This window comes from Xiphophorus maculatus, chromosome 6 (assembly GCF_002775205.1).
Source record: "Xiphophorus maculatus strain JP 163 A chromosome 6, X_maculatus-5.0-male, whole genome shotgun sequence".
Taxonomy (NCBI): Eukaryota; Metazoa; Chordata; class Actinopteri; order Cyprinodontiformes; family Poeciliidae; genus Xiphophorus; species Xiphophorus maculatus.
Window position 1 is genome coordinate 7,977,462 of NC_036448.1, and position 15,969 is coordinate 7,993,430.

A 15,969-nucleotide genomic window follows, 5' to 3' on the forward strand; every position below is an offset into this window, starting at 1 on the left:
CGGAGCGGAGCATGACGGGAGGATTATCTGAGAAAGATCACGAGTGGATCCACGCAAGCAGGGAGGTGCCGGCGGACGATACCTCACAGCTGCTGATGTCCAGGTGAAGGTCGGAGATGTGAGGGTTGTTGGACAAACCCAGGAAGAGAGCTCTGAAAGAAAACACGAGAGAGAAAAAAGGGTGAAAAAACAGAGCAGAAAATAACAATGGCGGAAAATGTGTGCGGCAGAGGTGGGAACGCTGATAAGAAATGGGGAAAAATGAAAATAGCTTTCTCTTCCACATAAATCCAACCTTGAATCTCCTCCCTCTGAGAATCTGAATGGGATCAACACCCCAGCGCATCTTGTTCCATATTTTCCCGTCCACACCTAAACGTTATGGAGCCTTCTTAAAAGATTAGAGAAAAGTAGCTTAGAAAGAAGAATTGCTTCAAAAAGCTTTCAATATTTATTAAGGCCAAACAGCCAGTTGTAATGGGACATAAAAAGTTATGCAAGCGCACAAACTCAGCTGGATGCGTCAGCGCAGCAGGAGCATGGAGGAAATTTATTTTCCTGCGAAAAAAAAAAGTAAGACTGATGCACCAGAAGGAGGTAAGCAGAAAAAAATGTCTGTTCCATTTTGGCAGGCATCCATCATGCAGTATGCAGCTCTCTGTTTGCTGCCAATTTTGCTTTGTTTTTCTTCTGCTATTGATTGTGTTTTTGTTTTTGTTTGCTTCTTGGCTCTTGCTTGTTAACAGCAGGCTTGTGCACCTTACAGGGGCAACTGGAAATTTACTGCACTCCGTTTATCCATGTTGGAGAAACTCTCTCTGTTTTTGGCCACTGTGGTTTCAATAGCAGATCTCCCGAAGCTGCCGAGAACACAGAGTCCCGTCAGCGCAGGACGCTTCGGTCCGGACCGTTTGATTGAAGGCCAGTCCACACGCACGTGTTAGTCGACTGGATCTACTGTAGAAGAAAATGTTGGAAGACTAATGGGCAGATGGCGGGGGCGCAAACAACCCTTTGCATGCACCTGCTATTTTAGTCTGCAAACCTAAAACAATATGCAAAGGAAAAAAATAAATGAAGATTAGTTTCAATGGTAGAAAAATCTGAAGGCAGTCGATAGTCGATCTTTTAGGTCTCTAAAAAAAGGCTCCCTCAGTCTGCATAATGCAGATATGAATACAAATTGAGAAACAAAATCATACAGAGTTGTGGAAAAGTATTTGCTCACTTTGGTTTGTGTTGTTTTTACTTTCTTGACACTTAAGTCATACCCAATTTATTACCAAACAAAGACAAGCTAATAACCAAATGGGAACTCAATTTAATAAAGAAAAGCTATCCAAACCAACCTGGATCTATGTGAAAAAGTAATAAACACCCTTTATTACTTTTTGGCTCAGTTTAACTCCAAGGCATCACTTCAAAAGTACCTGTCTGACAACATGAAGTAGGCTACAAAAAGTCTCAAGAAGCAAATAAATAAGTCCTGATGTGAAAGAAATTTATGCACAGACATAAAAAAATAGATAATCAATAAATGCTTTATGAAGAAAACAATGCCTAATTCAGCCAAATAAAAATATGTCTATTTATGCAGAAGTAAAAGAGAAAATCAAAAAGACATCATATTGATTACGTACGTAAAGACAAATCCAAAATGACAAAAGTAAATGAGTAAATAAAAGTTCAACAACCAACGTGAAACATTAAAGCGGAGATTCAATCTTTTTTTACATTTTAACACACCAATTATAACCACCAATTATAGGAGGAGGAGGTCATCCTTATATCAGTATTGAACACTACGACAGGAAGGTGAATCTTGATTCAATGCTCTCGAGAGCTTTGAAAAGGCTCCATCTACCTTCTTCTCTTCTGTTTACGTACATGTGAAGTAACCTCATGTAATCTGATCGAGCTGATAATAACACTTGTCTTCTCTGGCGTCCAACCTGTGAAGAATGATTGTTGTGAACTTTTAATTTAATTTAGATCTTTTTATTTTTGCTTTTTTATGACTGCCGCCGTCACCGCTGCTACTTTCATATTTGAGTTCTCACTCCGGCTTTAGACGCCGTCAATGTTCTCCTCCAGGTTTTTCACCAACAGCGCCTTCCAGCATTGTAGGTGGGTATATTTTTAGCACAAGCGGCTCCGTGCAACGACAACAAACATGCTCTGACATTTCTACCAACCTTGACTGACAAACAGGTGGATCTGTCAAGACTGCTGAGGGATTTATTCAAGATGAGAGTGATGGATTCAATTGGATTTAGTTGTTTAGTTGCTAGGAGAGCTCATTCAGACTCTTCTCTTAAGGTTAATGGCATGCTGCAGTCTTTTTTTGTTCTTGGTTTTTTTTTGTTTGCTTGACAATTTTGATTTTCTTTCTCAAGATGGTTTCACCCGTGAACTCATCTGATAAAATAACTCTTCATTTCAAAAGTCATGTTGTACTTAAAAAAAGAGGACGAGGTTATAAGATCATGTCCCTCATCTTGTGTCTTATTTTTTACAAGACTCACAACAAAGTGCATCTAAGGAAACTCTATGTTGGTGCTTTCACAGATCTAGAAACAGTTTTTAGGTTTGCTCCGTTGAATAAACAAGGGTTAGGTTGGGTTTTTTTTTTTCATTTTGCAACAATTTCAGACATTTACATTTATTTTTATAGTTTAGCTGTTAAACTTTTTTAATCTATTAAAATTCTTCTTTTTTTTAGGTGTTAGTAATGTATTTGGTTGTAATAAATAGTATTCAGAAAAATAAAAAACATTGGGCAAATAAAACAGATCCTACTAAGATGGCTGTTTGGTCAGGTATTGGTGTGTTTTAGTAATACAAATACATACATTTCTTCCAGGTCTGACTTAACTTGAATTTTCTTCCTATAAACTACAACACACACACACACCCGCGCACACCGCCCACCCTACCAACAAGGGGCCGTCAGTCTATCCTGCCAAGAGGGGACTTCTGTTTCTAGTTTGTTGAAAAAGCAAAAACCCAAAATAAAATTTACATTAAAGCCCTATTACCATAATATGACTGAAGATTTAACTTTTAATCATTTTTGAAGAAATTGCCAAGAAGGGACCTGGATCTCAAAGCGATGTTTACATATCAAAGTGGGGACCTTTACCTACTGCAATAGAACTGTCTGTACACATTTTTTGACCTAAAGAGTATTTGCTTACTACAATGAATTACAAATCAATGACGCTCCTGGATTTGCTGCTTTGCGTATGTCAGCCAATAGCAGCTGAAGTAGCATTGCGCTAGCGTACCTCAGCTTCTCAAGCAGCCACGTTCTTTCGAATATTATATGCTGTATAAAAATAAAAAATTCTCAAACAGACAAATTTTCCACAAATAATTTGCAGTTACATTCCACAGAAAAAAGAAAATTCACAAAGAGTTGGATCTGCAGATACTGAACCACAAAATTAAATTTGCTGACATGTTACTTTTGCAAACCAAAAATAAGACAATTCTCACTTTTGATGCGTTCAATGACGAGTGAAAGAAAAAAAAAAAGCTGACTTGTCAGTCACCACCGGTCAGAACTGTTGGCGAGAAAATTGACTGATAACGACCAACGCCTGAGTGATTTGTGTTTTTTAAAACTATTTATCAAACTACTTCGATATTTACTGTATGGAAACAAAAACTGCTCGTATTGCAGTTTATTTTTTTTGCCAACGAAGTAGATGCCTCTTGTTCAAAGACATTCCAAATGAGAGGAGAGGAGATTCAATTACCAAGTGGCTGTCACAGGTGGTGAAACATTAGTCAGAGAGACACAGTCAGCAGAATGTTCCTAACAAAGGCAGAACAGGAACACCGCACACAATCAGTACATACATCATACGTACATGATTAAAACAGAAGACATGGTCATTTAACAAACAAGTGTTGCCTATCAGACATTATTTTTTGCTATTTTTAACACCAAATCCTAATTATGAGTTCAGCTCAGGGTACAGTTACCCTCAGCAGAGCACATGAAGCACATTAAAACCCATATCACACAAATCTCCACCTGCTGACTGAGGCGGCGCGATTTACTGCTGGGTAATTACGGCCGTGTGATGCAGCAGAAAAATGATCATTAAAGTGGTGATGCTGTAGTTGTGCAAGTTCATTCACACAAATTTAGAGTTCTAATAAAATAATTTTTAAAAAAATGCATCTTTCTCATGTCTTCAACACTCAGAGCCTCATCAGCTGTTGAGCTTGTACAAAACGCAAGCTTTTTGATGGCTCTCCATGCAGGGCGCCATGGATTGTGGGATTCCCCAAACATTCAAAAATATATATAAAAAAAATTAAGTAATCTACTAGTTGTGGTCCAAACTAGTGTTCACCTGCTTATAGTTGGAGAGTGGACAGTCCTTTTGTTGAGCAGACTGTAAACTCTTTGAGAACATACGGATAATTAGTGATGCTGATGCTGCTTAAGTTGTAAATTAAAGGGTTATTGCAAACTAAAGGGGTAAGTAAAATGGCCTGGAATATGTTTGATCACGTATAGTTGAAAATACAAAATATCTAAACTGGTCAAACACCATTTGGATTGTTCTACACAGAAGAGAGATTCTTTAAAATACCACTAGAGATTCACAAAAGCTTTAAGAAAAAGAAAGAAAGAAAACTGAGATGCTTTCTTTGTGCATCTTTAAAATGATACTCTAGATGCACTGATCCAGAATCAATATCTGTCTTGGTCGCAATACTGAAAAAAAATTAAAGGTGCCGGATCCATATGGGCTGATCTATTCAGTTTATTTCTATACTTTTTGCTCTGAGTAACATCATACTTTATTATTTATGCTACATTATATTTAGATTCCTAACTGCACTTTCTAACCCATCTAACCAAAGGTTTGCTGAAGTTTTAATTTTATGTCTTTGACTAAGGTGGTCAACCTTTTGGTTTTTTGTCAGTTTCTTTATTATTAATTCTACATTGGCTCTTGCACTCCTAGTAGAACTGACTAAACAAATTAAAGTTGTCTTTACATGTCTGACCAAGTGTGTGAAGCTATGGATGTATTTAAAGTGTGCTGGACTGGTGCAGGGTTATCAAATAAATTTGTAATTCAGTGTATTTATGTCTGTGTTTTAAAAAAAAACAAGAAACGTTTTAAGTCAATTCAGCACTCAGATTTAGTATCGGTTTTGGTTGATACTAAATCTGAGATATCTAAATCTGTATCGGATGTAAAAAAAAAACAACATCTCATACAGATTACTCAGTGGGACTTCTTCCTTTTATCCTATAAAAGGATAAAAGGTTAGATTGCTTTGTTTTTAAAGGAATCTAAAAGTGCTTTAAAAACACTTTTAGATTAGTGAAACTTGAGTATTGAGTAAAGGTTTTGGAGATATTTCAGTTTCTCCAAAATATCCTCTGTCGATAGACAAACTAATGCTATTTTTAGTTCAGAATATCTTCAATAAAACTTTTTTTTTGGTTGTGATTTTGTGAGTTAGACAACAGAAAACAGTTGCCTTTTGTGGACGACCCACCACAGCTAAGCGCTCTTTTTTTTTTTTTTTTTCCCTCAGGCAATGGAAGCAGCTCCATGATGGTATTTCTTAAGCTGTAAATTCTTGGTGAAATAAATACATAATATATAAATGAAATACAATCACTCCTATACTTCTTAGATGCAAGAAGTTGTAATCAAAGTGCTTGGATTGCAAGAGTGTCCCAGGCAGCAGTTTCTTTTACTTGTGAGTTCAGTGAGAGGTGAGAGGCTGGTGGAATGTGTGTATGCGTGTGTGTGTGTGTGTGTGTGTGTGTGTGTGTGTGTGTGTGTGTGTGTGTGTGTGTGTGTGTGTGTGTGTGTGAATGTGTGGCATTCAGCATAAAAAGTAAAGAGAGATGAACCACACTGCACAAGGATTATCAATAACAGATAACATTACCATTATGGATGTTAAACAGCCTGTCCATGCATCAACTGGGCAGAAAAACGTAGCTTCTTCACCGTCATTAAAGAACCCAAACCACATTCATGTCAGTGGAAAGGTGTTTATGTCAGTTCAAAGTGCCTCAATGATTTTGAAAGTCTCCCTCTCACGTTCCCGGTGCTACGCTGTAGCTTTCTTGAGATTTTTCTGCTGGAGTTTTCGCATTTGATAGTCTGGTAGACTCGGTTTGATTGGGGGCCAAAATGGCAACATTTGCTACATTTTCAGTGGGTGCAGTTTGCTTTCACACTGCTCTGTGTCAAACGATCCAAACTCTTTGGAAAAAAAAAAAAAATCCTCCCCTGCCTGTGGCCGAACACAAGAACCAATGGAGTGTCGGCAGATTATAGCGGTTGTAGGGTTTCTCTTTTGTCTTCGGTAAAACATCATGTGAAATTACTCCAGGTAGTGGACGACTTGCGGGTACCACCAAAACAAAGAAAGTGAACAATAGTGCGCTGCAAGTGGATGACATATTTACTGAATGAGGCGTTTCTAGTGATTTATAGAGAACCACCGGTTTTCTCAGGGGTTAAGGAACAAATCCACCCACGAAATCTTTGGAGAATTAAATACCTATTTTAATAGTTCAAACAACAAATACACCTTTAATATGCATTTTTACACACACTGAGCACCGTCTTAGCACAACCGCAGAAGCTAACATCTACAGGTTTCTTTATCTCCGCAATCATCAACCAATCATCGGCAAGCAAAAGAAAGGCTGCTCCTGGATTGGCTGCTTTGCAAACTACAGCCAATAGTGTGTCAAGTAGCATTAAACCAAGGTATTACAGCTTCCCTAGCTGCAGTTTGTGTTGAATATTTTAGATATGCCCTATAAAAAAAAAAAAGCCAATAGGTGGATTTTTCACAAATAATTTGGGGTCACGTTTCATAAAAACATCCACAAACAAGCGAATCTGTGAATACTAAACCACTAAAAGGCGGAAGACCGCTGTAATTATGAGGGAATAAGCTACTTCTGTGGCTGTGGAAACCCAAACAGGTCATTTTATGGAAGCAGTCGAGCCTAGTTCAAGCACCAGTCATTGTTAAGAACTGGAACAGTTTTAGTAGAAAATCCCCATTATTCTGCTGCATGTTTCCACTCAGTCTTTATCTCCCCTGGGCTCAGGAACAATGCTCTGCAGACATGAACTGGAGATCATTTGAATACAAAAGGCTAAAAAAAATTTTTTTTTAAAAAGCTTCCTCTGTGTGTATACTGAGAGATCGGCATCAATAGGCTGACTAAAAGCGTGATTTACATTTGCAAGGTGTACCTATGTTTAATAGAAATCTAATTTTGTGGCTACTTTACAGCCCTTACCCTCACTTTGAATTTTAATGTGACTATTTTTTTAAATGATCTTAACCTTTACTGTCGATACTGCTTTATGACCTTCATTAGAACAGAGTCTGGCAGGGACGCTGATTTATGCATCACTTAAAAAGCGACAGACCTTTAAAATGTATTTATTTATTTTTTTACAGGTCACTTTGGCTGTAAAACCGGCTTTTAAACTGAACACATTCGTTCGAAATTCAATTAAAAACGATTCGGGACTTAATTAATTACAGCTGTTTTGCCCAGCCTATAGACGCCGGCAGACTTTTAAGAGAGGCCGCTTAAGCCCATGTCTCACCTCAGCGAATCCGGCGGGACCTTCATGGAGGCCAGGCTGACGTGGGTCAGGCTGAAGGCCGAGCTGAAGAACTGGCGGAAAGTCGGCAGAGAGTCTCTCCCTCTCCTGGGAAGGCACAACAGAGCAGACAAAAAAAAAAAGGAAAGAAAGAGACGTTTAAATAGAGAGAGACGGATCACAGCCAGACAGACACGACAGTACATAAAAAGTGCTTAGACGAGAACAAGAACAGATGGAAGACTGAACGAGAAACAGAGAGAGAACGGCACAAGGAGGAGGGGGTAAAAAAAAAAGCTTATAAAGAGCGACGGAAAGCGTTCAGCAGATGAGCGGGGAGCTGACGGAGAGGAAATGTGGCTGTGCTAAAGCAGACAGATGCCGGCAGAGACATTTAGGCCAGTATTACATACAGGAGGCGCTATATAGCACTGGGTCTCGCATTTATTACTGCCACCACCTTAAAAGGTAAGAATAGCAAATCAGCCAACCATCTGCTTGGCAGATACAGTAAATTAGCCTGTCAACAGGGGACAGAGAGAGAGAGAGGGAGCTGGTACAGATGTGTTTAGCACTCGTCACGGCAACCAAGCTGCCACTTCTGCTTCCCGCTGTATGGGTAATTCACCCCAGCGGTGGATGGGGAAAAAGGGTTTCTAGGGAACGCAGGGTGAAGTGATGAGTGGCAGAGGAAAGATGGAGTTTGTTTGGTTTTTTTTTCAGGCATTGATCACCTCTGTTTCATCTTTATTTTTTTTTTTCATAAGGCTGGTATTGTGAAAAGATGCCTTCTCCTGTCTGTTCATCCTGAGTTCATCTATTACGGCGAGGTTATTCAGAAATACCCGGCCTGCAGCTGCGGCTGTAATATCACCTGAACCTCGGAAATGGATTGTCAAGCTGCCCTCTGCTCTCCTCTTTGATTGCAGAACCAATTTTAAAAAAATAATAATAATATTTTCTTTCCACGTCTTCATGCGTTTGCCACAGCTGGTGCGTGGATATGAGAGCGGTAATGTAACGTATTAGGACTAAAATGACGAATCATTCTGCCTTCCCGGTTCCTGGCTCAGTTCAGAACATTTCATGCTCCGTGCCCACCCCACACCCCCACCCCCACCCATCCTGTCCTTGTGCATGTCGTGACCCGATGCTTTATAATGATCAGGAGTCAAAATTAGAACAATCAGAGCTTGACTGATAGCTTGCCAACTTGGGCTTTAGGGATAATGAAAGATTACAAGCTTCAATGGATTTTGTTTTGGATTGTGTTTTGTTTTTTTCCATTTCCACAGCCTGTAGGTTCACACGCACACACACACAGGATATTACTAGGATGAAGGATCATTAAGTTCACTATAACTCTTTAGGAATCCTCCCATCTTCAGCCTGCGACAGATAAAAATAAAAACAGCTTGTGGTTACTGAAAAAAAAAAGGTTGCAATGCCATGAATTGTTTAGACAAATAGAGCTTTTCTTTTCTTTTGTCAAATACAAATAGAAATCTGAAAAGTGTGGCGTGCATTTGCATTTAGTCCCCCGATTCAATATGAATTCATGTTTTGTGCATCACTTCCAAAACAGCTCAAACTGTGACGAACTGGTTGAACGTAAATGAATTCACAACAGTCGCGCTCATCCCAACTTAATCGAGCTCTCGTTTGTTTGAGGAGGTGTGAAAGCGCAACTGGACGGTCCAAACTTGAAGGACAAATTTGCATCAGCTGGCTTGGACACATTTTAAAAGTGTCTCCTACCAGGCTGTCCTAAATTGACAGCACTGGCTGCAAAAGTGTCCATGTTTGAGACTACCTGCCTTGGTGAGCAAATTTTGTCACTAATGAATAAAACAAAGCTGCGCTCAAAGCTAACAGATAAACACTTAAATGAGACTCTGAAACTGGCTTCTGCTCAGGACATGATGCCTGATATTGATGTTCTTGTCCAGGATAAAAGATGCCAAATTTCAGGGGCAAAAACTGAGTAAAACCAAATCCTATGGAATGTTACTGACAACGTTGCACTATTAAAGAAATATAGCTTTGAATACTTGCTGAATTAATTCTGTTAAAGTTAGTGCTAGTCAGTAACAGATTTACAACAAAGAGTTTTGTTGAGTAAAATATTTCTCATGCATACAATACGTGTTATGTATGCACTTTTTTCTATATGTATACATTTTATGCATCAACAAGAAAGGTGAGGAATCTACTTAATCAAATGTCTGTTTGAAACAGCTGCTACTAAAGACTTCAAATGAAGTCACATAATTTGTTCAAATTGCTTCCCAGATGTGGAAAATTGATTTTAAATCATTTCTTAATTTGTATCTGTTTAATGTATTCTGTCATGCAGGGCAATGTTTTAAGTTAATAATGAATAAATGTTTTGCAACATTGTGCGATCACTGTGATCAGTTCTTATGCATAATGCACTTAAATAAATGTTTAACTGAGTAAAAGTATTATTGAAATTGCACAGACTTTTCTTAAAAACTCTGAGGTTATTCATAATATATTTTGTAAAAGTGAAATTTGTTTAATATAAAAATCAACAAGTCCACTTTTGTTTTAGTTCTATTTAATCTTGCAATGAGTTTACTAGTGTGGCCCCTTGAGATCAGACTAAGCTGTATGTGGCCCCTAAAAAAAGTGAGTTTGACACCCCTGACTTAAAGCATGAGAAAACAGAGGTCCATTATGTAGGACATTTGATATCGCCCTTAACTGTCCAGTCTATTAATATAGGAGAAGATGCATTTTAATGTCTGAGTCTGTCAATATTTGCATCTCCTGTCTGTTGTCCTATTGATATGAAACTTATACCAGCAGTTTATAGAACAAGTGTGATTATGCAGAAAAGGTTATTTCACTCTTAACTCTTTATTTCTTCAAGATAAAAGGGGGATGCATTTTTTGGCAAGGCTAATTATTAGCTTGCCGATATATACGTGGCCTGTCTACTTCCCACAAATGTAATCTTATTGATATGAAACTCATACCAGTAGTTCATATAATAGGTGTGATTATGCAGAAAGCCTTACTATGTGTCTGAGTTAGCAGGGATGCATATTTTGGCACAGTAAATTATTAGCCTGCCGATATTTGCAAGCCCTGTTTTTCAGCTTGAAGTGTGTCAATACAGATATGAAAATCATACCAGTAACTTAGTGGGAACAGGACTGTAATCTTGTATATTTAAAGTGGTTTATTGCCTCGTGGTAAACGCACCATAATGGTGCGTTCACACCAAACACGCTATTATCGGAGCGTCCATCGGAAAACAGCGGCTAGAGCTGACACGTCTGACGCGCCTCCATATAGACTGTGAACGTAAACCAGATGCACAAAACGATAGGTGTAGAGCAAAACGTCAAGTGCCTGAATTCTAATGGTGCGTTCACACCAAACACGTTACTTGCATCAAAAACGCCTCCGATGCTTCAAGTTCGACGACTGTGCACTTTGAATGCAGACACTTGATGCCAAATGCTTGACAACTAGCATTTGGTGCATCTGGTGTACATTAAAAGACTGTGGAGGCGCGTCGAGGGCACGTCAGCTCTAGCCGTTGTTTTCCGTTGGACGCTCTTGACGCGTCAAACGATTCAAAACGCACAACGGCCTTCGTCGAGCCTCCACATAGACTTTGACTGTAAACCAGACGCGCCTGACGCTCAAAACGAGTTTGGTGTGAACGCAGCAAAGTGGACACGCGTTGAACTTGAAGCTTTGGGCACGTTTTTGACGTAACGCATTTGGTGTGAACGCACCATTAGACAACCCCAAACCTTGACGTTACCAGAACACAAAACTACTCCTAACCTCAGTCTAAACTTAATCTACACCTTAACCCTGATACTAAATATAATGCTTCATAGCATTAGGATCAGGCTTCAACAACATATATAAGTGAACAATAGAGACTATAGAGTCACCCTTATGTCAAAATTTAATCATTGGAGTGATTTATGACCTTAATAATTAATTGCCTTTAATTTCCAGTGATTGAAGATGTAACTAAGTCTCAGCGAGAAAGGGTATTTAAGAAATAAACACAGATTCACTGATTGAATTTGTGTTACTTTTTAAAGTGACAGTTTTTATAGTTATATTTACATTATCGACATAATAACTGGATTACTACAAACCTAAGGACTGGGGGATTTTCTTACATTTACTTTTATTTTTACCTTACTTTTCTTCATCTCCAAGTAGAACCAGGACAAAAAGCCTCCAGCTAACCCCAAGGGACATTAGCAGTATTATACAACGACTTCAGTCTATAGAAATGAAAATCAAACTGCTGGAGGTGAACTTTGAGATCAACGCTACCTGTGGAAATGAGACAACTCTTCCTCAAATCAATGGAGAGGCCATACGCCTCGCATCAAGCAGCTCACCCTGGAACGCTCTGGGTGCCAAGCCGAAACAAAAGCCTCACACTGCAGATCCGATGAGACAACTAACAGGGAGAAATCCCTCACCTGGACGAATCAGCGTGGCCGGCTCTGAGCCGAAACCCACCTTCAACCTCAACACCTGCTAAACCAAAAGAAAACAAACAAACAAGCAGCCGCAACCAAAACGGTTCTACCGACGGCGCTCCCAAGGACAGCGCGACCAGCCCGGGCCTCAAAACATTCTGACTCCGTGGGAATCCCACTGAAAAACAGATTTTCTGCACTCCAGCCTGAGCCTCTGAGTGAAACCTTGCCTTCAAACATCAACAATGAGGCAAAACCAACACATCCACCCCGAAAAGCTCCAAAGGACAAATCAGGTAAACCACCAGGAAAACGAAAGGTATGCCAAAAGTGCTTATTGTCGATCTCCTGCTCCCTTCTTCCCCCATTCGTGAACAAGATCCCAAGATACTTGAACTCCTCCACTTGGGGCAGGACACCCCCCCTGGCCCGGAGAAGGCACTCTACCCTTTTCCGGCTCAAGACCATGGCCTCGGATTTGGAGGCACTGATTCTCATCCCGGCCGCTTCACACTCGGCTGCGAACCGCTCCAGCGAGAGCTGTAGATCATGACCTGATGAACCCAAAAGGACCACATCGTCCGCACAAAGCAGAGATGAGATCCCAAGGCCACCAAATCGGATCCCCTCAACACCTTGGCTGCGCCTAGAAATTCTGTCCATGGAAGTGATGAACAGAATCGGTGACAAGAATCTCTAACTTCCCAGAGGATCCACCACTCTGTGTTTCTGAGGTCTGAGGCCGGGGTCCAGATTTTATCTTTACACATATCTTCCTCCAGAATGTGTCTGGACCCCCGGCACAGCAAAACAGGACATTACCTGTCCGTATCACTACAAGAAAATTTACAAAAATCAGAAATATAAAATAAAACTGTCCTAATTCAAACATCAGACTGTTCCCCTGCCTAAAGGAACCTCAGACTGAAGAACTTTTGGCCTCAAAAGGCACTTAAACTAGCTCTTTTAAATACCAGATTTCTCTGTGCTAAAGCTCTATTAATTAATGATTTCATCACTGTGCTTAACATCAATGTTATGTTTCTGACAGAAACATGGTTGAATGACAATAATGAACCAGTCGTACTAATTGAATCAGGCCACGGTGAGAACCAATGTGCTCCTGGAACGGACACAGAAGACTTTAAAAATTAAAAGATCCATGATGAGAACCAGTTTCCAATCGTTCCCGACTCGTATATTTCCAGAAAAGTGCGCCCGATTCTCTGAAACATTGTTCTCTTTGGCGTTTCCTCCAGCATCAGCGTCTCATCTTCTGATTTTTTTGCCATCCTGGATTTGACTCTGTCCAGCTTCACTTTTAAAACAACAATCTCTTTGTTAAGTTGATCATTTTCTGCTTCCAGAAATTCAATCTTTTCTCTCATCTTTCTCAGCGAATCCTGTGTGTTTTCTCTTATAGTTTTCTGTGTCCGTTCCAGGAGCACATTGGCTCTCACCATGGAGTCGTAGTCGGTTTGTAATCGCTGTGCCGTATTCCTAGCTTCGTCCAAATCTGAATTGAGACGTCTGATTTTTTGTTTGCAATCTTCATTGCGACTTCGAAGCATCTCATTCACTGTTTCATAGCTTTTCACGTCGCTGGTGTTCTGGTTACGTTGAAGACGCTCGATTTTCTTCATCAACGTTGCCACCATCTCTTTAAGCTGCTTGTTTTCACGCTTGTACTTTATGCAGTTCCTCTCAAAAATGTCTGTTCCTGCCAACAGGAAATCGTTTTCTCCTGTTGCAGTGGTTTTTATTCCTGCCGAAAAACAATTCATCTCTGCCATGATACTTGTCTCTTCTGTCGAACCTAAAACCGCAAATGAATTTTTCTGTGGAATCTGGGAATACAGAGACAGTGACCAGTGATGTCACAGACAGGATGAGTGACATCACTGCTTCACATCAAAGCCACAAGAAGTCTGTTGCGTGGGCGGGGGGATGTTTTTTTTTTAACTTTATTCTCAGATACACTGTAAAACAACAGAGTGAAACATTTGTTATGCCTCCAGAAAAACAAATACAGATAAACATATTCAAGAAAAAGCTAAGGGGCTTCGGTTCCCAACTCAAAGCAGTACAGATTTCAATTGTTTTAGTGGCTATTTTTTGTCAGAGTCTTTCATAGTCGAGATATAAAACTTAACTTCATTGTAAAATGCAGCAAGGCATGGCTTTCTCTACCTGGAACAATGAATATGATATTTAGCTAGTGACAATAAAGGATTTATGAGAAACTCAGAATTGTTAAGCATGATTTTAGTGAGGCCAAGTAAGAAATCTTCCCATAACAGAATAAATTGTGCTTCTATGTTGTTGTGGATAAAGTCACACAGATTCTGCCAAAAAGCATCAACAAAGTTACGGCGCCAAAACAAGTGGACAGCAGTTTAAGGATGTGAATCACAAAACGTATAATTTATATCCAATTCTTTCTTGAATATTTAATTCTCATAAAAGGATTAGTGCAAACATCTGCGATAGCTTTTCATTTTAAACGGGTAGGATATTCTGATGAAGTGATATTTTTGTGTTTTTGTCATGTAAATTGTTCCAATGCTATGCTAAGCATAACTTCTAAGCTTCCACTTCAGTCTCATCACACAAAGAAATGCGTGATCAGAAATGATAATATTTAACATTAACACAGCCTGCTATAGTTTTCGGTTTGTAAACATCACGGTAAAAGTTTTAGACACGACAGCTACCGACTTACACATTGACCTCGAGCTGCCTGTTCTTGGTGCAGTGCCGCCACAAGCTAGGAGGTAAACCAGTTTTTCAAAAGGTTTGGTTCATTTTACACAGAGCAGTGTGAAAGCAAATTGAAAATCTAACTAATGCTGCAATTTTGGTCAAGTCAGTCAGAGTCTACTGGACCATCAGGGGTGAAATGAAAACACCCTGACAGAATTTCCTCAAATCTATGTAAAAGCTTTGTATCATCTTCCTTACGCTGGACAATTCTGAACTACTTTGTCTCAATTCTCGTCCCAATGATCCTGGTAAAACCCAGATAATGGTTTTAAAGTGACAAAACATGAAATCCTCTAGTATATTCACCCTGCAGAGATAAAAGCATGTTAAGTTGGCATGGCGATAAAAGTGAATAAACGAGGCACGAGATAAAGACGGAGAAAATGGAGAGCAAATGAAGTTATGCAGGCTAAAAATGGAAAGGGTCAATAGAAGAAAGGAAGACAGAGCCATCGAGATAGCTGGGGAGCTGCATTACAGCCGCAGTTAGAGCGATAACCTCCCTCTCTTCTTTTTTTTTTTTTTTCGGTTCATTTCTAACGATTAGCATACAGCTTGTAGAGTCTCTCCACAGATACACAACGGCTTGTGTCGCCCGGGAAGATACGGTGTCGCCGTCTCTCTCGCGTTACGCTCCCCAGAGAGCTTTATCAGCAACTCTGAGTGTGTGCGCGCGTGTGTGTGTGTGTGTGTGTGTGTGTGTGTAACAGCATCTACAAGGACAGCTTCGTTGTCTCTCGAAAGCAGAGGAGACACGTGTACGTGTGCGGCGGACAGGGGAGGTGATCCGGGCCCGGGTTTCGTATTCATGAGAATCAGCAGCCGGGGCCGTTTCTTATTGGCCCCGTTCAGCCTCCCGGCTCCGTGCTGTCACGGCAACACTGGGGCCGCCTTACCGGAAGCGTGGATTAAAACACCAGAGGACCGGCGGGAGGAACTATGAACAGGAGGACAGATGGAGGGAGGGAAGTGCTGGGAAAGATGATGAAAGGTGGATGGGGCAGAGAAGACAAAAAGAAAAAAAAAAGAGTGGTGAGGAGACATAAAAGAGATCCAGCAGATGCAAAGACAGAACAAACACACCCACAAAAATG

General features: G+C 40.0%; 1 protein-coding gene across 4 annotated transcripts in view; it reads right to left on the bottom strand.

Moving 5' to 3' along the window:
* LOC102236275 (capping protein, Arp2/3 and myosin-I linker protein 3-like) overlaps window positions 1-15,969 on the bottom strand; it is a 115,308-nt gene that overhangs the window by 34,465 nt on the left and 64,874 nt on the right. For all 4 annotated transcript variants that reach the window (XM_023335788.1, XM_023335789.1, XM_023335787.1 and 1 more), the window contains exons 16-17: window positions 7,629-7,733; window positions 83-152 (exon numbers count right to left, since the gene is read on the bottom strand). In XM_023335788.1, coding sequence (XP_023191556.1) covers window positions 83-152; window positions 7,629-7,733 — 175 coding nt within the window. The remainder of the gene's footprint in view (window positions 1-82; window positions 153-7,628; window positions 7,734-15,969) is intronic.